This window comes from Conger conger, chromosome 3 (genome assembly GCF_963514075.1).
Source record: "Conger conger chromosome 3, fConCon1.1, whole genome shotgun sequence".
Lineage (NCBI taxonomy): Eukaryota > Metazoa > Chordata > Actinopteri > Anguilliformes > Congridae > Conger > Conger conger.
In genome coordinates this window covers 16,691,580-16,713,566 of record NC_083762.1, presented here as the reverse complement: position 1 = coordinate 16,713,566, position 21,987 = coordinate 16,691,580, and the positions used below count along the sequence as shown (strand labels likewise).

Genomic DNA, 21,987 nt, shown 5'->3' with positions numbered 1-21,987 from the left:
TACAATGTGCAATTTAAAATGTGAGGCTTTTTGTCAAAGTGACATTCAGCAGATGCTTTTAACATGGATTGGGAAATCTCCACATAAGATAGAGATATCCAAATCTACAATGTAATCACTGCTATTGTACACAGTAAAATGTCTAGTGCTAATTCAACTCTAAAACAATTGATTTAACACTGAACATTGTTCTGTGTCGGTGTACCTGTGGGTTAGACTCTTTGATTTGATGATGTCAGTCTGGGGGACCAGGCCTGTTTGTCGATTTTGGGTCCTATTGAAAAGGGGTTCTGTAGAAGGATTCTGACTCCACTCTGGGGTTCTACAGGAGAACTGAAATTGGGTTTCCCCCTTTTCTCTGAACTCGTGCGAATGGATGTCTAAACTATCTCAGTCTTTCTAGCCAGCGGTCAGTGTTAGCGAGTATTCTCTGTGAATTTGCCACCCTTGGTGACCACCATTGGCTTGAATTATTGACAAGTGAAAGTCACTTACCTCACTAGCAAATCTTTGAATGACTAAAACTATCTCACCCCATTTGCAAACGTTTTGTCTTCTCTAGAAAAATGAGTAATAGAAATATGATTGTGAAGATAGACTTACTCTCTGGTTGTTTCTGAGCGCTGCTGTTTGCTCTTCCCTGTAGACGTGATTTCCTCACCAGCCCTGGATCCCAACACTTCGCCGGACGCCCCCCACCTCGAGGCCACGGACGCCATGACACGGGAACCGTGCGGGGGTGTGGCCCCCCCGCAGACGGACACGCCCCCCGACATCCCAGCCTGTGGGGCAGAGGTGGAGGCGGGGTCCGAGGAGGAGGGGGGTGTGGCCTCCGAGGGGGCAGACATTGGAGCGGGGCAGATGAACGGGGGAGGGGGGGACGCGGGGGCGGGGGACGAGGACTGCGCAGACGGGGATGCGCAGGCGGACGGGGGGCTGCGCAGACAGGAGGAGGAGCAGACGCAGGAGAACGCGGGGAGCGGCGTCGGGGGAATGGATTCGGGTCAGGAGCGGGACGGGACGCTTGATGGACAGAACCGGGACGCGGAGACGGACACGCGGGACCGTAGAGACGCAGAGAGGTCTGTATCTCTCCTTATCCCCGTAGAACACACGCTTGTGTAGAGATACAGAATGAGAGGACTAGCTTGGAGGAAACGGACTCCATGTCTTAACTTCTGCTTAAACTGTCCATGGAACATGGAACATTTGGAATACCAGTATGGTCTTGACTTCACTGTGTGTGCCTGTGTGTTTAAGTGTGTGTAAATTTGTGTGTTTGTGTCTGTAATTAATCAGGGCCACGTACTGCGCAGCGTGTCCTGCATGCTTTATTCCGTACATTCCTTCATTTTACGCAGGACCGAGAACAAGCTGGAGGAGGACGACGAGGACGAAGACGAGGAGGAGAGGGAGGAGGAGCGCGACGCCGCGCAGGACAACCAGGACCGCTTCAGCTCCAGGTTCGAGTGCATCGTGGAGGAGGCGGAGGTGGAGGTGGAGGAGGAGGAGGAGGAGGAGGACTGCGACCGGGGGAGCCGGGACGGCTTCAGCTCCACGTTCGAGCGCATGGTGGAGGAGGCGGAGGGCGAGGCGGAGACGGAGGGCGAGGCGGAGGGGCGGGAGAACCGGGACGGCTTCAGCTCGCGCTTCGAGCGCATCGTGGAGTCGGACCTCCTGCGCGGGACGTACTACAGCAGCCTGGACTCGCTGGACGTGCTGTCGCTCACCGACGAGACGGACAGCTGCGTCAGCTTCGAGGCGCCGCTCACCCCGCTCATCCAGCAGAGGGCGCGGGAGGGCCCGGAGCCGCCCGCCGAGCCGCTGGAGCTGGCCCCCGTGGCGGAGAGGGACGGGCCCCTGGGGGAAGGCGCCAGCCCCCTGCGGAGCTGCATCACCGGCAGCCGCTCCGAAAACGTGCTGAGCCGCCCCGCCCTGCGCCCCGCCCTGCCCAACGGCTTCCACCCCGACGCCCCGCGGGGCCTGGAGGGCTCCGGAACCTTCCCCAGCTCCGTCAGGTAGGCCCCGCGTGCCGGGGGGTCTGGGACGCTTTAGCCCAGTATGTCTCAATGGCCCCTGTGTTACCCTACCTGTGTGCGAAAGGTTTGTGAAAAACATACAACAAAAACATGGGGGGAGACACGGCTCAGGCGGTAAGAGCGGTCGTCTGGCAGTCGGAGGGTCGCCGGTTTGATCCCCCGCCCGGGCTGTGTCGAAGTGTCCCTGAGCAAGACACCTAACCCCCCAAATGCTCCTGACGAGCTGGTCGGCGCCTTGCATGGCAGCCGATCGCCGTCGGTGTGTGAGTGTGTGTATGACTGGGTGAATGAGAAGCATCAATTGTATAGCGCTTTGGATAAAGGCGCTATATAAATGCCAACCATACAAGAAACACATATGGAGTATGCAGAAAATGTCAGGTGACCTGTGCTCCTGTCGGTGCCCTTGACCAGGGCACTGGCCCCAGAACTGGAGCTGGTCCCCGGGCGCTGCACTGTGGCTGCTCACTGCTCCTAAGTACTGAGAATGGGTCAGATGCAGAGGAGAAATTACCCCACAGGGTTCAGTAAAGTATATCTATCTTTAAATACAAAATACATACAGTGTGTCTTATCGAACTGGCATATAGTATAATTCTTACATAATTCACAAGCTTAACACTATATAAAAAAGAGTCCATAATGTCATTTCAAAATAAATGTTTTTTATACTTATTATAATTTAGCAACATAATAATCAACATACAGAATATGATTTTTACAAACCTTTTGCATATGTGTACCATCAGTTCAGTCACACGTGCAGGGATACTCACACCGTTCCCAGACTCTGTTGTTCGGAGATGTGACGGACACTATTGGGATCGATTCGCCGTGGGCCACAGTAGGGGCCTGGAGATGTGGTGCTGCTCACTCGGTGTTATAATCTCTGTGCTGCCAGTTATCCCCGTGGAGACACTGCTTCACTGCGTCTGTGTGCACTGGGTGCAGTGGGATCTCTGTTTATTTCCTGTAGTTCAGTATTTTTCCAGTAGTTCCGTGTGTTCTCTATGCACTTCCTGTAGTTGAGTATTTTTCCATTAGTTCTGTGTGTTCTCTGTGCACTTTCTGTAGTTCAGTATTTTTCCTTAGATTTTTGGTGCATTCTATGTACTTCCTGCGGTTAAGTGACTGTATTCCTGTCTGGTTTAATGCCCTGCTAAGTCCTGTAGTTCAGCGTGTGGCATGCATGTTCCCTGCGGTTTGACACGTTCCCTGTGGTTCAGGGCAATGTTTGCTAATTGGGCGGCACGGTGGCATAGTACTTAGCACTGTTGCCTTCTGGGATTGAATCCCGGCCGGCCAGATGCGGAGTTTACATATTCCCCCCGGCTTTGTGTGGGGTTACTCCGGGTACTCTGGTGCGGAGTTTGCGTATTCCCTCCCGGCTTTGTGTGGGGTTACTCCGGGTACTCTGGTTCCCTCCCACACCAAAATACATGCATGTTAGATATCCTTCTGCCGTTGCCCTTGACCAAGGCACTGGCCTCAGAACTGGAGTTGGTCCCCAGGCTCAGCACAGTGGCTGCCGGTTTACAGCAGGTTCATGTAGCTGACGTTCTGCACACAGAGATTACAGCTATTGCTAGTTTACAGCAGGTTCATGTAGCTGACGTTCTGCACACAGAGATTACAGCTATTACTAGTTTACACCAGGTTCATGTAGCTGATGTTCTGCACACAGAGATTACAGCTATTGCTAGTTTACACCAGGTTCATGTAGCTGACGTTCTGCACACAGAGATTACAGCTATTGCTCGTTTTCAACTCCAGTCCCTAGCTAGGCCTTTTTATGAAAAGAAAGGAAAAAGATTGAAAATAGGATGGGTCAAATTCAGAGGATGCATTACCCCACAGGGTTCAATAAAATAGATCTTAATCTAATCTAATGTGTTGCATGCGGCTGTGTTTGCATTGTGCTGAACGAGTCTGTGGTTAATGATATCCCAGGGATTTAATCAATCCCTATCCTGGTTGGTTATTCGTCTTTATTCTGTGGTCTTGTCTTAGAGGTTCTGGCTGGTAACTGAAGGTTCAGGTCTTTGTCTACTGTATGTTCACACGGATACAGATGCTCTTTAACCAACCTCTTCTTGAGTAGTCATAATTAACTGGCAAAGCCGAATGTCCTTCAGTCCAGTAATGGGGAGAACAGTGTTTCTTTGTTTTAAGCACATATTACGTGAATACATCTTGGTCAGTGGTCAATGTTTGTGGATTCAGAACGTCTAACACAGCATTTAGCTATGAATAAACAAATAATTCAATAATTTGAATCCAAAGCGACTTACGGTCGATTTGGCTTGGCAGGGGACAATCCCCCCTGGAGCAATGTGGGGGTAAGGGCCTTGCTCAAGGGCCCAACGGCTGTGTGGATCTTATTGTGGCTACGCCGGGGCTTGAATCACCAACCTACAACCAGTCATGTAGGCTACAGGCTGCCCCATGGATGGATTTGTATCGCTGAGAATTGCAGTAGGACTAGGAAAGGCACTGCAAAATGTGACTGTCTGAACAAATGGTGTAGTCCTGTCATAAGACTTAAGATTTTATTTTTTTCCTCTCACATAGAAAATTTGAGCTTGTCTTAAGTTATTAAGACAAATGATATATATATATTTGACTAATTAAACCATTTATTCCATTAGCAAATCCTGAAAATGACTGAAACTGTTTTACCTCATTGCCGATATTTGTATGTTTTTACGTAAAATAAATAAGATATACAGTCTCAATATAAGACTAAAATACTTGTTTTTCTGGGGGATTTTGCCGTGGGGTTTGTTTGGCTGTGAATTATGAATAAGTTTACTTGGCTGTGCTTGGCTGTGGAAGTGCTGGGTTAGAGGGGCAGTATCGGACCTGGTGGTTCTGAAAGTTGAGCGGGAGAGCTGGGTTGTCGTGTGTTGGCCTGGTTCTGGTTGCTGATGGTCTTTGTTCAGCAGCTCAGAGAGGGGTATGTCGATTCCCTAACTCCTCTGGGACAGGGGAACATGCTCTGATACATAATGCATGTTACTACTACCCCCCAAAAAAGAGAAAAAAAAATCAATGACATCATTAAAATTCTGCAGTCCGTCTCGGATGCCTGCTAGCTGATCATCTACGTTTGTGCTGTCCAATAATCTCGGAAAAGCATGAAAATATCATCGCCGGGCAAAATGTTGTCTGAGCCCCCTCTGTGGGTGCGAGAGCGTGTTGTGTGTGAGAATAGAAACACATTAAAGACTAACAGATGGATGACACTCACATTTATCACCCGAGATTACCCCACTTTCCATGAGCTTCTCACCCACACGCACAGACACACACACACACACACACACACACACACACACGCACAGACACACGCACACACACACAATGACACACACACTCGCACACACATACACTTATGCTGTACATTGCCAACTATAGGCCTGTGTAAGCACACATACACACACACGCACAGACACACGATCACACAATCACACACACACACACACACACACACGCTTAAGCTGTACATTGCTAACTATAGGCCTGTGTAAGCACACACACAATCATACACAAACACACACGCACACACGCACACACACACACAGGTGCACACACAGACTCCTACACGCATGCACATATATTCTAATCTGGCTGACTTGCCACTCACACAGGATGATTTGACATCAGTCACTCCACCATCCATCTTGCTCCTGTGCGAACTGCCTGTCTGCGTTGACACCCAGGCTACGGCGCTCTGTCTGTTGCCATGGAAACACAGGCTGAAGCTGAGGAGGTCTGGCTGTTAGCTCCAGGAGAGAAAGGCGTGTGCGGCGCGCGTCCCTGAGTGGCGGTGAATTAATTGGCGATATTCGTTGATCCAGGACGAATAACGGGGGAAATTTGTATTTATAAAAACGAAACCTCTTATCGAAAATTCAACATGGGACTGTTACGGGTCTTCACCACTAGGGGGCACGCGATGCAAGGTGAACGCACTCAAACCGAACACAAAGTCATGAAGAAACACGTGACTGGTCTTTCGGGTTAGCGAGCTTTAACTTTGCCCCGTTTAAAGTAGTCTACGTTCGTTAACAATGACGTTGCATTTCGTGCGACGTCCAATCAAAAAGAAGATCTATTTTCAAACACAACCTAGTGGCTTTCGTGTAAATGCATTAGAATTAACAATACAGGGCGGTGAAAATGTATGAGTGATAAAAAAAACCGGTGTAAACAGTATTGTTTACACTTTATTGAGACTTACTGTGGTCTCTGGGATAATGAGGAGAATTGATTAGAGCTCGTAGCCCAAAAACAGGAGCCTAATCTCCCCAGCGAGGTCCTGCTGCTGCACCTATGAGTTTGGGACTTGACCTGAACTGCTTCCGTAAATACCCCGCTCTATAAATGTACAGCATGACAAATGTGGTCTATTTAAGCCACGGTGAATAAAGGGTACACACTAAATAAAAATATCTCTGTTCCACATCGCGCGGTTTGACCATGATCCTCACACTGCTCTGAGCCCAGCAGTTCTCCCACGTCACGGCTGAGAGATTTTTATAACCGCGTTCTTGACCGCGTCCTTATTGCTCTGCGTCCACCGTGTCTGTCGGAACAAAGTGACACGGCTGAGCTCCCACTCATCAATCTAGGACATCTCCGCACGATTCAGGCCAGAATGGCGCCTTTTAACTGTAGGCTACCAGTCATTTCTCAGACCCAAAATGGTCCACCCATAGCCTACTAACATTTCTTACTGATATTTTCAAAATGCGCTGCAGAATATTTCTCAGACCCAAAACTGTCCATGCATAGCCTAATAACATTTCTTATTGATATTCTCGAAATATCACTGGCATACTTGAACATGGAAGAGTGGGTTTTTTTTTAACATACATTTTACACATTTTTGTCTCTGATTTATAATTTCTAAAAGTGGCTATGGCCCAGACTATGCAGGGGCCAATCCCCCCCGGAGCAATGTGGGGTTAAGGGCCTTGCCCAAGAGCCCGACAGCTGCGCTGATCTTATCGCGGTTACACTGGGGATTGAACCAACAACCTTCTGGGTCCCATTGCCCGCTAGGCTATAGGCTGCCCCTCCCCCCTTGCTGTTTGATCAGAACCGAAGTCCGCTCCACGGCAGATCTGACTACCCTCACTGAATTAAAGACCAAGCCTCCAACCAGAGGAACCAATAATCCTGGTATTGCTCCTCCGGGGGAGATTTGGCGTTCTGTAGCGAATGTTCGCGTGTGAATCCCGCCGCTCACGCACACGCTCACGCGCAGGAACGCCCGCGCCAGAACATCTGTAGTCAGCTGCTGTCGACCACCAGCGGAGCCTCTACAGTTAATGAACCAGAGGCCGGAGCAGCGGACGCAGCTGGGACAGGCAGATCGCGGCCGTCTGATGCGCCCATCGAGACGCAGAACCGGAGACATCGTCCGCTTACCGCTTCCATGGATTCCTACGGGAGCCGCTCAGTGGCGCATGAAGCCGGTTCACGGAGGCGGCCATGTTTGACCGCGGGGCTTTTTTGGCGCGGGAATATGTGCACGGAGGTCTTTTTCGCACCAGGTGCATGGGTACCTAAATGGGAAGGGAGGAATAGGAGTGAATAAAATCCTTTATATCTTGATTGGCTGACATTGGCCCAGGAGGTAAGAGTGGTCAAAGGGTTGCCGGTTCACCCTGGGTGTGTCAGAGTATCCCTGACCAAGGCACCTAACCCCTAATCTCTCCTGACGAGCTGGTTGGTGCCTTTCGTGGCTGCCAATTGCTGTTGGTGTATGTGTGTGTGTGTTTGTGTGTGTGTGTGTGAATGAGAAGAATCAATTGTACAGCGCTTTGGATAAAATGTTTTCTTCTGTGCGACTCAGAAAAATAATCCGTCCCTGGAGAGTAGTTCAATGTGAAGACATTTTTTTATTTAAAAGTACTGTCCAAGTATACTGTCCAAGTATAATTTTGGATATCCATAGTTTTGGATTTCAAAGGGGACATTTGCTTTTTGGCACAGAATTTTTATAGAGAGAAATTATCCAAGTACTCCAGGTCAGGGTTAGAGAGAGCCAGTCTGGGACACAATGTAAATCACATGACATATGCTAAATTTAGGTACTTCAATTTGATTCGCCGCTGGGGAGGAAGTTTTATACCCGTTCATGCATTAAGAAGTCAAAACACTTCTCTTTTTTAATACTTTAGCCAAATTTACTGTATATGCTGCAGTTATGAATCAGGGCTGGAATCAATTCCATTAGAATCCAGTCTACACAGGAAATTATTTTAAATGAATAAATTGAAATTTTCATCTTGGAACATACTGTGCATTTTTCAATCCCAAAACTGAATTTCTCTTGGTTTCCCAAATTTACTTAATTAAAAGCTTTTTTCCAAATAAAGTTTGTGAAGGAGGAAAGACGAACAAAGGCGAACTAAAAACTAAAATGTCCTGCTTTAAAAAACATAATTGTTTTGGATTTAAATAGCTTGCTATGCTTTACTGAGCTTGTGTCTGGTGTATTGGAACCGATGAAATACTCTAAAAAAGTGCAAACCCCTGCCTTCTGCTCCTCTTGTTTGGCTCAATTGCACCAGTCAAGAGTACAGAAAAGTGTTTGAATCCAAAACAATTACGTATTTGACCCAGGTCTGCTTCAAGGTGAGTCACAGCGGGTATACATGACAATACTTAACCACTTTGCAAAGGCGGATATCCATGGCAACTTAAAAAAGTACGGCACTTAGCATTCATTTCCATGGCTGGCTGGTTGCACGGCTGGATATATATTTAATGAAGCAATTTAAGCTAAGCACCTCCCTCAAGGGCACAGAGTAGTGCCTGTTATTCAAATTAAATTAGTTTAACTGGTAATGAGTTCAAAATAAAAGGCGACTTCCCAAACTTTGATGTCACTCCAACGCCAGACATCACCTGTGTGAAATCAACTGCAGACAGCAGGACCTGCGCCAATTTCAGGCATTAAAACGAAGTTCGGTTTTCCAGATTTACGCTCTTAATTTCTGCGGAGGAATTTCCGCCCGCCCCCCCCCCCCCCCCACACACACACACACGCGATTGGATGTGTTCGCAGCAGTTGGACAGATGTAGTCGTTTAAACAAGCGGCTACTTCCTGCTGGCCCTGTCTGAATGAGGCATTGTTTTCGCGGTGACATCATCGCCTTCGGCCTTCCGTTCCGAACGCACGGTGGGGTGGGGGGGGCGGGGGTTCAGGACTCCAGTGTGCGGGTGCTCTCAGTCCTCCCCATGGCGACGGGCGCGGAGACCCCGGCAATCTGCGGACATCCCCATTGAGCGTGTGCGGTTCAGAGGTGCCCGTATCAATGATGCTCATTCAGTGTGGCCTGTTCACAAAACGCCCCATTCACAGGGGACTGCACACTGAGTCGGGGAGTGTTCGACACAGCTGCCCTGCGAAAGCAGGGTGGAGCGGTGACCGGGGTGAGGGGGGTGTCCAAATATAGAGGGGGTTACCTCCCCACGGACAGCCACCACATAAGCGCTCAGCTCAAAATCCTCATATCCTCACTGCAAAAACCTATATAAAATAAGTAAATCTTAGCAAGTATTTTAGTCTTACATTTAAACATTTTATTTCTATAAATGTTTTGATAAATTAGACAAAAGATATTCCCAATGATGTCGGTTTGACTCATTTCAAGATTTGACAGGGGAAAAACAATTTCATTTGTAAAGCACACAGTAACTTGAACTAGGAAAACAGGGTAATATTTCCTACTTATAAGACCATAAGTCTTGCGCTAAAATCCCCGTTAAGACAGATTTTGGTTTGCCGTGCGTCCGGTGGAGCCCGCCTCCCCCATGGAGAACTGTGGAGGAATTTTAATCAGCAGAAACGTACTTCATGACGGTTATTTCTTTAACCGATTCCATCTGTGCCCAGGTTGAAGAGCTAGAACCCAAACAGTTAAAATCTGTTACAAGCTTTGGCGCAAGGAAGGCCAAACAAATCCTGCCAGTACATTTACGGCCGCAACACTGCGAGTGTTTTTAATGAGACTGAAAATCTTTTTTTCCCCCTCTCGTGGTTTTAAGTTGCTTCTTGCATGACAAATGAAATGTTCTTACCCCATTTTGCAAATCTTGAGTAAAACTGTCTTGCCTCATTGGCGTTTTTATCGTCTTATTTAGTAAAAAAGTAATAGCAATGAGATTTAAAGACTAATACACTTGTTAGGATTGACTTACTGTGTGGTTTTTTGCATAAAGCAGGGAGGCGCACCATATAAACCGAGGCGAATACAAACTCTGCGAGATTCAAGACCTTCCTAAAAACAAGACGCACAGAAAGAATGGATGCTAATGTACTGTATGGGTAACTGGTCTAGAAGTTCCCCCTCCATTTAATGGTAATATAGTGAGCCTTAAAACACTCTCACACAGCTCGGCCCCCACACCTCCCAAAAAAAAAAGAAAAAGACTTTTAACACCCAGTCAAGCTCCCCTGTTGCCATAGTTTCACACGACCTTGGCAACACCTCTCACCTTCACCACAGCATCGGTGCTGTGAACAGAGCAGTTCACTCCTCCACTATCCCATCTGCCCTAGTGATGAACTGGAGATGGGCTCTTTATGGTGATGGCTTTAAAGCCTGTGAATAACTTAATATGTATTTTTGTTAATTTGACATTTTTGTTTTCAGTTGTTCAGACAGTTGAAAGGTGCAGCCTTGTAGTATGTTTAGAGAACTGGCCTTGTAACCCAAAAGTTGTTGGTTCACTACCCAGGTAGGACACGTTGTGTCATTGTACCCTTGAGCAAAGTACTTAATCTCAATTGCTTTGGTATATATCCATATTTTACCGTGTAAAAAAGTGTGTCCATTGCTGTGGATAAGAATATGGCAGCCTATACCTAAGTGGCTAAGGTACATGACTGGGACCTGGAAGGTTTGTGGTTCAAGCCCCTTTGTGGCCACAATAAGATTTGCGCCGATGTTGGGCCTTAACCCCTTAAAGGCCCTTAACCCCACATTGCTCCAAGGGGGATTGGCCCCTGCTTAGTCAAATCAATATACCGTAAGTCGCTTTGGATAAAAGTGTCAACTGAATAACTAATGTAATGGATATCTGCGAAATGCCTGCAAGGTAAGAATAAAAAGTTCTGGTTGATGAAGACTCAGTCCGGCCTGCCTCCTCACAGCCCTGTACAGCAGGCTCCTGCTCTGTATTGATTTTAGCCTACTGCAGTGTGACTCCGTGGTTTCCTCCCGACTTATGAGTGTAAGTAGGTTAGGGGGATGAGTGCTCGCTGTCCTGGGGAGGGGGGCGGTGTGTGCGTGTGTGTGTGTGTGTGTGTGTGAGAGTGTGTGTGAGTGTGTGTGTGTTTGTGTGTGTGTGTGTGTGTGTGTGAAGCCTGACTGATCCTGCTACCTGCCTCCTGTCACCCACCAAAACCCAACACCCCCACCGTCCTTGCTCCCCAATCCATATTCTCTCTTATGGAGAAAATCCTTGGAAGTGCAGCACTGTTCCTGCTGATAATCCCCTCGCGTGCACAGCCCGGAATACGGATATCGCAGGAGAGAGAGAGAGAGGGAGGGATGGAGGGAGGGAGGGATGGATGGAGTGGGTGAGGCAGTGATTTAAAAATGTCTTTATTAGTGCAATTCAGACAACAGAAATGGTAGTCTGAATAATAAAAATATAATGTCTTGGATTACATCTGTTGAAACATGAAGTTTACATTCTAAAAGAGGTTGAGAGAGACAGAGAGAGAGAGACAAAGAGAGACAGAGAGAGGGAGACAGAGAGACAGAGAGAGAGACACAGAGAGAGACAAAGAGAGACAGAGAGAGAGAGTGAGTGAAAAGGGCTGTTGGAGGATTTTGTATTTGCCTTTTACCTGTGTCTCTGAGATATAATATTGTAGTCTTAAGGCTATTTTTAAGTGTGAACTCATTTTCCAATTTTTAATAAAAACAAAAGCAAGCGATGCTGTTCTTATTACAGTATGTAAAATGTCCACACAGATTTCTTTCAGAAAGACCGGCAGGAAGATTGAATTTGGAATCAAACTGTTCGCGTCTGAGCCAGAATGCATCTGCGTTTGAGTTAGTCTGCGCCCTGCGGGACTGACGACTACAATCGGCACTGTCATACTGTTTTACACTGACAGACCAGACCATGGGGCTCGTCCTTTCAAAAGAACAGTGCCTTACCAGGATGAGCACCCAACAGCCCTGACCACACGTTTTTACCAGGGAGAGCAAAGCCGTATGTAAAGAGAACGAGTCAGCAAGTATCTAAATGCAGATCGGTTATTTTATTCTCTGCCTTATTTTAAAAAATGTGTTATGCTGAAAATTATCCCCTGAAAACTGGAATCAGGGCGAACTCAGAGGTCTTCATGTTTTTCAATGAGCTGTCCCAACTGCCAGTACCAAGATTTTTTACATACCGAAATATCAGCAAGCTTCCTCCAGTTCTGTTCCCAAACTCCAGCACATGAAAGCAAACACACATCAAAATGCTCTGCGTGTGTTCTTATATACTTGTGGGGACTGGGTTTCACAGCATGCATTGCACTTTAATGTGTGTGTTAAACTCCAATGTTCAAGCATCCCTTGCTATCTTTTTTGGCAACTTTTCCCCTTCTGGAATTGTACTGTTGGACTGCATTTCCTGTGTAAGCAGGCTAGAAGCCGACAGTCAGGTTGATTAAAGTCGCTATTTCGGAATCGGGCAACGAATGCTAACCCCGTTTCCCCGGGGTGACAGCGGACCCCAAAAACTCCATTCCGGAATGTGGGGTGCATTGTTCCCAGAAACCTTTGCTTGTTTAATGGTACTTGTTCAAATTCACGTGAAGAAGAAATCAGATTTTACTAGTCAGATTTTACTTTGTTTTGTCCACATGTTAAAGCTTAAAATGTTATATGTGTATGATAATGCTGAATAAACGCAAACTTCCTAAGGCTGGGATCACTTGGCCAATTCAGAGAATTAAATAAAAGTGAGTTGATGTACTGAATAAATGGCCATAATGTTTTATGGAGATTTTCCAATTCGTTAATTTAATTAGAGCTCTTTTCCTGAAATCACCTAATGTAAACGGAATTGATTCCAACCCTGCGATACATATAAGATCAAAGTTCATTGCAGATCATTAACAATTTTGTTCATGCTGCATACTTGCGTACTTCTCCGTTGTATGCCTGCTAGGAAATATTGCCAAGTCTGGGCTGTGCACTAAATAAAGGTGGAGGAATTTTTTTGGTTCTTTAAGCAAAAATTTCTCAAATGTATGAAAATGTAATAATGTTCTATTTTGGTACTAATAAGTACCTTTTACAAGCAAAAAAGTACAAATGAATTATGTATTGCTGACAAGGGGTACAGTTTTATACACCTATAAGGTACCACCCCAGTGACAATCGTTGTACCTTTTTAGTCGTTTTTTGTATCCTTTTCTGAGAGTGTGCAGAGTTTGCATATTTTGGACCATAGCCATTACAACAGGCAGGATGCCTCTGTCAGAGCTGGCCCTCTGGTTTTGTTGGCCCTGAAGAAGAATGTCATTGTGGCCCCAAAGTGCTCCAACAATTGCCCCAAAACGGGCTTGCCCCAGGGACGGCTGTGGCCCTACACGACTGCATGGAGTGCTTATGCCTGGGTCATCTCTGGCTTCTGTGATAAGTGAGATACGGGGGGCCGCCAATTGCGGATTGGCATAGCCTAGCCTAGCGGCTAAATTGCTTAACTGGGACCCAGAAGGTCAGTGGTTGAAACCTGCAGTAGACTACATCAGGGATCATCAAATCACGGTCCTTGACGGCCGAGAACCGCTGGTTTTCCACCCTCCCTTTACCTGGGAGTCAGGTGTGAAGACAGCCTGGCCAATCAGTAGCGCTAATTGTTCAGTTAATTACCCGGGAGAAAAGAACACCAGGGCTGGATTTGGATTATAGGGCCGGATTTGATTATTCCTGGCCGACACACTACTAGCCAGGTAAACTGTACTGTACTGCACTCCTGCCCCAGACGCAAGTGGCGTGTGATGCAGGAAGGTTACCCAGACAACGGCATCAAGCGAACTGTCCAAACCTCTCCAGCGTTTCCCCCTTTTGCGAAAACAGAGACGGAGGGAGATAAGAGACAGGGCGCACGCCGCGATGTGTCACAGCGGGGTGATACAGATCTGCCGCCGCGGTCGGGCCTGGAGCCCTGGCGTCTCTCTCATCTGCTTTCGGGGGGTGAGTCATTGCTGTGAGGGGGGGACTCTGTGCGGGCACCAGGAATAGATAAAAACTGAGACTTTGTGCAGTAAAGGGGAACACGCGTTTGTTGTAGTGCGCTTCCTTACTTCGTGGCACCTTTGAGCCAAATGTTTTCGAAGCACTCGGGCACCGTGCGTGTGACTGTTTGGTCTGGCACTCTGTTAGCCAACCGGCTGTACTGTGGGACCCCGATATCACCACACACACCCCCTACCGACTACCGGCGGACACTGCAGGTATCCTCTTTTCTCTTACACCCCCCTCCCTTGCCCCCCGGTCAAACAGGCAGTCCTGAGTGCTAACGTTTCGTCGCTTATTTAGTCGGTTTAGTGTCGCGTGAGATTGTGATGACAACGTCTCCACCGGGATGAAACGGGCCCCGTTAGCAGTGCGCAGACAAAGCGGCCGTGATGCTCGGAAATGTGCTGGCTAATGCAATAAGGCACACTATAGTCTGGTGCTGCACCGTCTGTCTAGCGCAGTAATTCATAGCAGATGCGAAAGAAGACTGCTGCTCCCTGTTCGGACAAATTCCTCAATACACACAGCCAAGTCGTAACTTCGGCTGAATTCAGCGAGAACACATTTCAGCTTTGTTTTGCAACCTTGTTATTGCGTTCTAATAAGAAACCATTACAATGGTATGTTTACGATTATTTGTAGTATAACATTTATTGGGGTGGTTTGTTAAAATGAAATGGAAACGTGGGGCTGTGAAGGAACTCCTTGGAGTCTTCCAACGGAAAAATTAGGATTTTTTCTGAGGCAGTAACAGGCTAGGTTGTCAGACACCCCGCCCCCGCTCTCTTCCTCTATCCTTCGCCTTCAAAACTTCCAAGAAAAAAAAAAGTTAAAAGCCCTAAAGGTTTAAGACTTACGTGATGCTCACGGCGATATTCACGTTATCCATAAACTATTTTGGGGAAAAAAAGGAAAATACTCTAAACCGACAGCCCCTATAGACGTCATGCAGGGTTTCGAAGTCCATATCGGTGAACGAATATGATAAAATCTCGCTCAAGCCACTGAAATCAAATACAATGGGAGCAGGAATGGATTTAAACAACCTGCGGATAAGATTATTTTGCTCTCCGTGCGACTGAAGAATAAAGAAAAAAAGGAAAATGTGGAAAGAGGAATACGACCTGCACTTTGACTTTCTTCTGGAACTTCTGTAAGTTTTATACACGCTGTTTGTTTAATGAACTCGACTAAAATTGCCGTGAAAGACCGCGCTCACACATGCCAGTTTGTAGGCTCGATAGATAGATAGATAGATTTTTGGCGAACTGTTTGTTTGGGTAAACTGAGTATTCGGAAATGGGGAATATTTCTTAACATCGTTTTGACTTTGAAAGGAAGAAAGGGAAATCTGTTTATCAAACAATTTTCAATGTAGGATATACTAGAAAAGCTCAGCCACAATGTACCAATTTGTTAAATTTTGCAGCCAATTTACTACTAAATATCGTAAGTTTTATATTTGGGGATTATTTTGTGATATAGGTTAGGTCGTCTTTGAGTTTGCACGTTGACGTGGATTTCGACCCTTTGCCATTTTGCAATACGGATCAATGAAACTTGCTTGCTTCATTTACTCATGGTAAATGGGGTTGTTTGGGAACAAAGTGTTGTTTATTTTGCTTGTGAAAAATAATTAACTTGCCCCACTCCGATATTGTTTTTGGAAACTGGCCGTTGCTCTGACACCGTTAACCATAGCTACAGTATTAACCGTTACTTTGAATCAGAATGAATTGTGGTATAACGGTTAGGGGAATGATACTTTAACGGTTGTTGGTTCGATTCCCTGCTGGCAGCTGCCGTTTTACTCCTTGAGTAAGTTATTTAGCCGGAATAGCACCAGTAATAAGGCTGTAAACACTGCGAAAAGTGACTGATCTTCACGAGCGTTTTAGTCTTGTAACAAGACTTAAGATCTTATTTTTTCCCTCTCAGGTACTAAATGGTTTGTTGTAAGTTCATGACTGCTTGAGTTTTCTTATTCCATTGGCAAATCTTGAGATGACTCAGACTGTCTCATTCTCAATATAAGACTAAAATACATGACTTTTTTTTTGTTGCAGTGCAAATGGATTGATTGCATGTTATTTTTGTAAGTCACTCTTGATAAGCAATATCTGAGCAAGGTAAATTTGAACATTTGTATTGAAATTGTATTAAAATGAAAAATTTTGTATCGAAAAGTGAACGGTAGAGAGTGGCTCCACGTTGGGTGGGAAACGTATGACTGTTTCCCTTCAGCCTCCGGGATTACTAAAGCATACCTGGAGCCGTGTTTTGAAACACTCCTCCTGTGTGCCCTCGCGGGGAATTCAGGGATGAGACGCGGTACGCACGCTGTTCGCCCGACACACCCTTCGCCGACACACCCACACGGGTGACGGAAGGCTTTGAGTGGCCTGAGATTGGCGTGTGAGTCATAGGCAAGTCCACTCACGTTGGTCTGTCTGTGCTGTGGCACACACTGTAAGGACAGACTTTTACGCCACGTGATAAGGTATCGGGTCAGACACGTGTCGGTACAGCAAACTGTCGAAAAGTAGATTAATCCGAAACAATTACGCGTTTGACCCAGGTCTGGTCAGTACTGGATCTCAGGATCTCAGCATACGCATTGTGACGCTGGCCTCTGGTTAGCAGTAGGTTACGTTATTGTCGCGTTGGGTCACGTGGGTCTGTTGTAGCCCAGGGTTACAGAAGAGTTGTTAGTGTTGTAGCCAAGAGTTACAGGACATCTGAGTCTGTGTTGTAGCCAAGAGTTACAGGACATCTGAGTCTGTGTTGTAGCCAAGAGTTACAGGACATCTGAGTCTGTGTTGTAGCCAAGAGTTACAGGACATCTGAGTCTGTGTTGTAGAAATCTGTTGGTTACTGGAGAACTGTGATGGTGTTTTAGTCCAGGGTTACAGGAAACCTGCCTGTTGTTGCTGAAGGTTACAAATAGACCTGGGTCAAATGTCGTAATAAGATTCAAATACTTTTCTATGCTTTACTGTGCTTGTCTTGTGTATTGTAAGTAGAACCTATGAAATACTCTCAAAAAACTGCAAACCCCACCTTGTTTGGCTCCATTGTCTCAGGCGAGATCAATCCAACACGTAAAAGTATTTGAATCCAAAACAGTTCCGTGTTTGACCCAGATCTGCAGTATGTTGTAGTCAGTGGTTCCAGGGAATCTTCCTGTGTTGTAGCTGAAGGTAAGGTTACCGTGCAGATCTGTTTATTTTTCATTGTCAAGGTGGCGTGTCTGCCTGTGTTAGGCCTCAAGCCTGTTTGTGCAAATTGCAGAGCAAAATCAATCCATTTTTATTTGTGTCACGCTTTTAACAAAGGGGCTTTGTCACAAAGCAGCTTTACAGAGAACCAGCCCCCAAGACTACACCTAGGGCCAAACAAATTAATTAAAATTAATCCGAAAGCAGGGAAGCTGGCAATGACTGAAGGGGATGAACTTCAGGAAGAATAGTTGCCTATAAAATTGTAAAAAAAAATAAAAACATGTCACCTTGGCCACCGGTTACTGAGGAGCTAAAGCTGGTCTTTTTACGGTTTTCCTTGTTACTAAGCACAGTAGAGCCCTGCCCTGTTTTGGGTTCAGGTAAGAACATGCCGGATGTTCCCTAACCTTTGGCGTGGATTGCTGCTACGGTTTCCAGATTGTCATAAATACGTCTTTCTCTTCACGATTTTAAAGACATGCTGAACCAGTCCTGCGCCTGCCAGCCTCAGAGCTGGACTGTTTTCAGGGGTCGTGATGAAGGGAAATGCCTCTGCTTTTAGGGGTCGTGCTAACCGGGAAATGGCCTCTGTTTTTAGGGTCGTGCTAAAGGGAAATGGCCTCTGTTTTTAGGGTCGTGCTAAAGGGAACTGGCCTCTGTTTTTAGGGTCGTGCTAAAGGGAAATGGCCTCTGTTTTTAGGGTCGTGCTAAAGGGAACTGGTCTCTGTTTTTAGGGGTCATGCTAAAGGGAAATGGCCTCTGTCTTTAGGGTCGTGCTAAAGGGAAATGGCCTCTGTTTTTAGGGTCGTGCTAAAGGGAACTGGTCTCTGTTTTTAGGGGTCATGCTAAAGGGAAATGGCCTCTGTTTTTAGGGGTCATGCTAACAAGAAATGGCCTCTGTTTTTAGGGGTTGTGCTAACAGGAAATGGCCTCTGTTTTTAGGGGTTGTGCTAACAGGAAATGGCCTCTGTTTTTAGGGGTTGTGCTAACAGGAAATGGCCTCTGTTCTTAGGGGTTGTGCTAACCGGGAAATGGCCGCTGTTTTTCCATGGCTTGGCGGCAGCAGCAGTGCAGTTATTTGCATAATTCCTTGTAAACATTTGAAATCATCATGGCAGCCCTTCATTATTCCAAGCAGAGAGGCAGAAGTAGAAGAGAGGCTTTGATGGCTGTCTGAAGGACCTTTAAGAGCTGAATGTTCAGTGTGTTTCAGCGCCCTGTAACACACCTGAGCAGCCTGAGCGGTACCCGAGACACACGGGACAGGTGTGGAGGTGTGCGGCACAGGTGTGGGGAATTAAAAAAACAATGGAAACACACAGAGGTGGAACGTCCGGGTGCTCATTCCGATCGGTTGTTTTACCTGTCGTTGTGTCCTCAGTCCTCACCTGACCTGGAAATTGATCGAGGTCAGGCGTCTTTAAGGTCATTCCAACCCGTTAGCTTCTCGCTCCTTCAAGGAGCATCTATGAGGCCCCTGAAGGATGCCTGAGCCCTTCTCGAGCACCCAAGTGCATCGTTTGAAGGAGCATTCTGTTCAGAAAGCATTATGCATGAATTATCGACCTTGTGGATCTACCTCTCCCCATCTGCTACGTCCGTAATTGACACGGCTTCAAACCGACGCTTGACTGAACAAGGACGTTCTCCGTGCCCAGTGCATACTTCCTCGATTCCTCTGTCTTCAAGTCCTCCCTTGCGTCCTTTCCTTCTTCCTCCAATGGGTGGAGCTAAGGAGCAAGGAAAGGACGCACGGTAAGGATGCAAGGAGTGAAAAATAAGCGACTGAAATTAGTCCCAGCGGTCAGAAAGTAAAATGTCTTTCTTCCACCCATTAACTACTCAGCCAACTGATTTCAATAATTAGTTCTACCTCCTGGCAGAAGAGTTGCTCATTAGCGAATCCAGACAGTCCGAACTAAATGCTCAGGTGGACCTTTGCTTTCTGCCCCTGGATTTTCCTCCTCTGAAAATACCTGTTTGGGCATTGGCCACCATGTCCAGCCATGAGAAAGGCAATCAGTTCTGTCTGTGTAATGTGTAATTATCAGAAAATTATAGTGTGAAATAAATTGCTGTGTTGGTTTGTATTGGCATTTGCATTTGCATTTTTTGAATTTAGCAGTTTTGAGATTTGTTTTTATTCATTAGCCTTTTAAAGACATTTAATTTCATCTTAGTCTGTTTCATATTCGTTCTGAAGAAATGTATAACGTCTTTGTTTATATGGCATTATTGTTGCAGTTTTTTGTCACATTATTAATCCGTGTATGGTATCTTGGTGGCATCTTAGATTTTTATTAAAGTCTTTGTTAAATGCCTGCCATTTGTTAAATAATATACTATTGATTTTTGACCAAGTTAAATGATAAAATTAGATGAAATGCAAATATGCACTGAGATTCTGCTTTAACCAGCACTACATTTGTCTCTCTTTAGCTAAGATCAGCTCCACCAAGCATATTGTGATATTGGCATCAACTAAAAACATTTTTACCCCCCTGCCACCCCCTGCTTCTTTCAACCTTAGACACAGGTTTAGTGGTTCCCGGAGATGTAAAGTCCTGTCGGTTTTCACTCCAACCCAAACTGCTTTGTCAGTCAACAGCTAGAAATCTCATTGAGCTGCTAATTGGTAGAATCTAGTGTGCTAAATTAGGATTGAAATGAAAGCCTACAGGCCGGTAGATCTCCAGGAACAGGCGACTGCCCAAGTGTATCGCGCAGGGCATGAAATGGAAAGTGAGTAGCAGAGGAAGGGCTTTCTATTGGCACCATCAGAGAGCCGTGCGTTCATATCCCCCATGTGTGCGAGAACACAATCACGGTGACATCACTTTAAAACACCGAGTTCGGGAACATTGTCCTGTGCAAGAGAGCTCCGGGGAATTACAGGGACTTTAACAATGAGTCAACGGAAGGGGGGCGGGGGGCAGGGGGGGGGGGGGGGTACTATGGTTCAGAGTGAGAGAGCGAGACTACTGGGGTCCACTGAAGATAGAGGCTCTGGGTTCACTTGTGAGAGGGAGACTACTAGAGCTCACTGGTGTGTGGGGGGTGTAAAATAGGTTTTAATGATGATTTGTGGGGTTGTGGGCGGTGTGGGGTTTGCTGATGAATCGGGGCACTCTAGGGCTTTGCGTGCGTGTGTGCTGTGTCCAGGAGGGGAACGATTTATGCTCGGCACCTGAGGCTCTCGATGCCGCCGGAACCATGGCGACCAGCGCATTACAGCGCGGTATTCAATTTAGGCGTAATGCAATTGGGCTTATTGCATTTCGCAAGCGGGAAAGAAAACTTAAAGAGAAACGCAATCATCGACTCGACACGTCAAAGGAAATTTAGCCCGCGCCTCGGACGGGAAGGGGGCGCTGGCGTCGAGACGGAGACGTAGGCCGGCGCGGAGCCCGCCCGCCGCCGGCCGTCCCTTTCCCCAGACCGTCTGGCGTCTCCGTCAAGCGCCGTCCGCCCCACTCTTCGTGAATGAGACAAGGCGAGATCTTCATTTTAGGCACGTCCTCTGTTGTGCCGCTTGAAAGTTAATCAGTGTCGGTAATTCGATCAAAGATTCTCTCCCCGGGGCGTTGCGTGGGTCTCCACGCATCAGCACACACAGCCACTGCGTCTCACTTCCTGTTTGAATGCGTGCACTACGTGCCGGAGAACTACGCTTTTTGAAATTCTTATTATACATTCATAATTTCCTCATCAATTATTCATAAAAATCTGATCCCCTGTTGAGCTCTCGGAATGGATGTTTTGACTTTATAGCGCTCTGCGAGAGGTGCATATGTTGCCACACAGCAAAAAGAAAATGGCTGTCTTAAGCATTTTTTATCTTGTAATAAGACTTCAGATATTCTTTCTCCCACATAGAAAATATTAGCTTGTTTTTAGTTACTGTTCGCTTGACAAGTTATTGTACTCCTAACAGCAGAGGTGAGGATGCAGGACGAACATTTCACACCAAGATCAGGGCCGTGTCCCATACAGCCTCCTCACTACTGTCTACTCAACATACTGCCTACTGCTTAGTGGATATTATTCAGTACTCGATGGGCAGTATGCAAAAAACATCCCCAATGGCAAATCTTGAAATGAGTCTAACTTTCTCACCTGATTGGTAGCTTTTTTTGTATCATATACAAAAAAAGAAATATGATTTTAAGCTTAAATATAAGACTGATTTATCTTTATTTTTAGTGTAGACTGTTATTGGTAGGCTGCCGCCTTGTGTTTCTGCCCTCCAATCGTTTGCATATTGTGGTTTTGTGGTCACATCCACACAGAGTAGCAGGTATAAATGTCGAAGGACAGAGACAGAGTGGGCATTGTATTTCGTATTTACACATTTTGAGGCTGCGACTGTCATCCTTTCCATAAATGCTTCCCCTTCCCCTCCACGTTGGTGGCTGTGTTGGACAGGTTTACTGCCTGGAAACTAATTTCAGCAGTTT

General features: G+C 46.4%; 1 protein-coding gene across 1 annotated transcript in view; it reads left to right on the top strand.

Annotated features, from left to right (window-relative positions):
- Positions 1-953: 953 nt before the first annotated feature.
- LOC133124240 (PH and SEC7 domain-containing protein 2-like) overlaps positions 954-21,987 on the top strand; it is a 36,793-nt gene continuing 15,759 nt past the window's right edge. Inside the window, exons 1-2 of the mRNA XM_061235251.1 lie at positions 954-1,082; positions 1,362-2,018. Coding sequence (XP_061091235.1) covers positions 994-1,082; positions 1,362-2,018 — 746 coding nt within the window. The 5' untranslated portion in view covers positions 954-993. The remainder of the gene's footprint in view (positions 1,083-1,361; positions 2,019-21,987) is intronic.